The sequence below is a fragment of the Sinocyclocheilus rhinocerous genome, unplaced genomic scaffold, assembly GCF_001515625.1.
Source record: "Sinocyclocheilus rhinocerous isolate Xijiao unplaced genomic scaffold, SAMN03320098_v1.1 scaffold1785, whole genome shotgun sequence".
Lineage (NCBI taxonomy): Eukaryota > Metazoa > Chordata > Actinopteri > Cypriniformes > Cyprinidae > Sinocyclocheilus > Sinocyclocheilus rhinocerous.
The window spans coordinates 1,132,344-1,134,669 of record NW_015627538.1 but is presented as its reverse complement, the minus strand read 5'-3'; the positions used below and the strand labels follow the sequence as shown (position 1 = coordinate 1,134,669).

At 41.7% G+C, this 2,326-nt stretch overlaps 1 protein-coding gene across 1 annotated transcript in view; it reads left to right on the top strand.

Annotated features, from left to right (window-relative positions):
- Window positions 1-635: 635 nt before the first annotated feature.
- Window positions 636-2,326, top strand: part of LOC107729344 (phospholipid phosphatase-related protein type 3-like) — a 16,513-nt gene continuing 14,822 nt past the window's right edge. Inside the window, exon 1 of the mRNA XM_016539814.1 lies at window positions 636-927. Within this exon, the coding sequence (XP_016395300.1) occupies window positions 903-927 (25 nt within the window). The 5' untranslated portion in view covers window positions 636-902. The remainder of the gene's footprint in view (window positions 928-2,326) is intronic.

Genomic DNA, 2,326 nt, shown 5'->3' with positions numbered 1-2,326 from the left:
CAGTGATCAACAAAATAACAAAAATGCTGCAGAAAACACAAAATAAGCCTAGACCAGGATCACTCATGGTCGCCCTATGATTCTAGGATGATGAGCAGCGAGGAGCGAGCGAGCGTGCGTCTGCGATGATCTCACTGGAGGCGTGCTGCGCCATGTGCTGCTGGCCGCTTCTGACGGGAAACATACCTAGACACAAAGGAGCGCATGGTCCAAATGCAGCCCCACCCCAGACAAATAAACAAAGACCATAAGCATGCTTTTCTAACCTGGGTCCACATAAGACATTTGCTCCGTTAAGAACATCTCAGTATCTAAAAGTACAGATAACGTCCAGCATGATGGAGCGGTCGATGCGCACACACAAAGAGAGGAACGAATTAACCCTTGCGGTCGTGAACGGAACTCCCTTGCAATCTGTCGCGTCTCTACATCTCTTTTGTTACACATTACGGGTTGATGACTGGAAATAAACGGGGGTTAAGATGCTCTCCGCGTGTTTGTGTTAAAAAGTGGACCGCCTCCTCCCTCATTTCTGTCCCCTCCCTCAAGAAACCCCCTTCCCAGTAGCCTTTTGTGTTCACGGTGCCCTACACAGTCACTGCATTCCATGTTTCGTTTACTATCCGCTCATCCGAGAGCTCTATATTCGAGATTTCCATGAGAAAGTGGCCCGATTGCGAGGAAATTACTCACATCTACTTCTGGGACTTTGCTACGCTGAGGAAATATAAGTGGAGTGTCCAGCTCCATTCATACTTTTATCCGTTCACTTACCTTTAGCGGACAGAGGGGAAGTGAATACAAAGATATTTTGTACAAGCGTGAAATGGATTAAGTCGCATTGAGGAAAGCTGGAGCACCACAAACGAACCAAGCGACGGCGAAGGGGTCGGAGGGAGTCGATGAATTTCCAACATCGAGAAAGAGGTGTGATAGCAGTGTGTGTCTGATGGTGACCGAGCCTGTTCCTGGGAGCACTTCAAAAGCAGACATGCTGAAACCTGGCGTGTAGAATCGAGATATCGTGCCGGGGTTGTATGTCTGTTTTCTGAAATGCACATTAAATATAAAAAAGTTCATTTTTAGCATATTTCTGTTCGACATCCCAGAATAATTCATGACACCATTTCAGGAGAGAGGTGTATGTGAGATGGTAACTGACCACGAGGACATTTTGAAATGCCAAATCTGCAAGAGAGAAAAAAATCTGAGAAAATATAAATGTAAGCGGGGCTTTCATATAATATATTCTATATGCGCTAAAAATAAAAATAAAAACCCAAAGATTAAAATTGTCCCGTGAAATCGCGTGTGCTCTATTCAGCACAGATGAGCCTCTTCATCCTCCTGCAATGTTACATCTCGGTTGTATCCATGTGTCAGAGCACTGCTCAGTCACAGCAATTCAGTACCATGTAGTGGACAGCGGCGCAGCTGGTACAGTAGATCAGTGATTCAAGGGTGCGAATTGTGTGTGTGTGGGGGGGTGGTGTGACTCTCTCCCCCACAGAGAGTCAAAACAAAAATAGATGGGGGTATGCATATTATTTTTACTAATAGTATACATAAACACATTTCATCAGAATTTGTAAACGTTTCTGTCACCAAAAAGTCAGATAAAATCAAGTCAAATCTAAAAACGTAAAAGAGCGCGCTAAATAGAAGCTCAGGAACAGAAGTTGCGTTCGCCCAACAAGTAACCATAGCAACAGTATGTAGCTCAAGTCAGAGCCGTTGAGAAATAGAGTTGCGACACTCCCATAGGCTTCCATAGGAACTGAGGAATGCGGAAGTAAAGCGTGTCAAGCACACTCGCCCGAAAGTTAAAGGGAAATTACAGCAGTTTTTGGCATTTTAACGCATTAGTTAACCTCTCGGAAATCTGGCCAGCAGTTGTATTTTATGAAACGCGTTATAGTTAATGTTTAGTTTTAGATAATAGGCAGTAATGCTATAGTTGCAGTTAGATAACATGAGAAACACCTTAATAGCGATTATAACCGGATGTTAGTTGTCATATTTTTACGTTTTTAGTCTTTCTGCAATCTTTCTCTCCCTGTAGTAAGTTGAATAAGTTATAGTGAAGACTGCCCATTAAAGGAATACAAGAAAGAGTTTCCCTGAATGCAGTTGGTTGCCTTCTGTTTTTTTTTTTTACTTTATTTTATTATTTATTTAAATTCCGTATTTGCTGGCCTTTTTAACATTCACTTATATTGTCTTCTTACATAAATGTCATAAAATAATACTGGGATGTGAGTAATTAATCTTTTTAAATTCAACATAAAAAAAAACTAATCTTATAAACATTGAGTGTTTGATAATG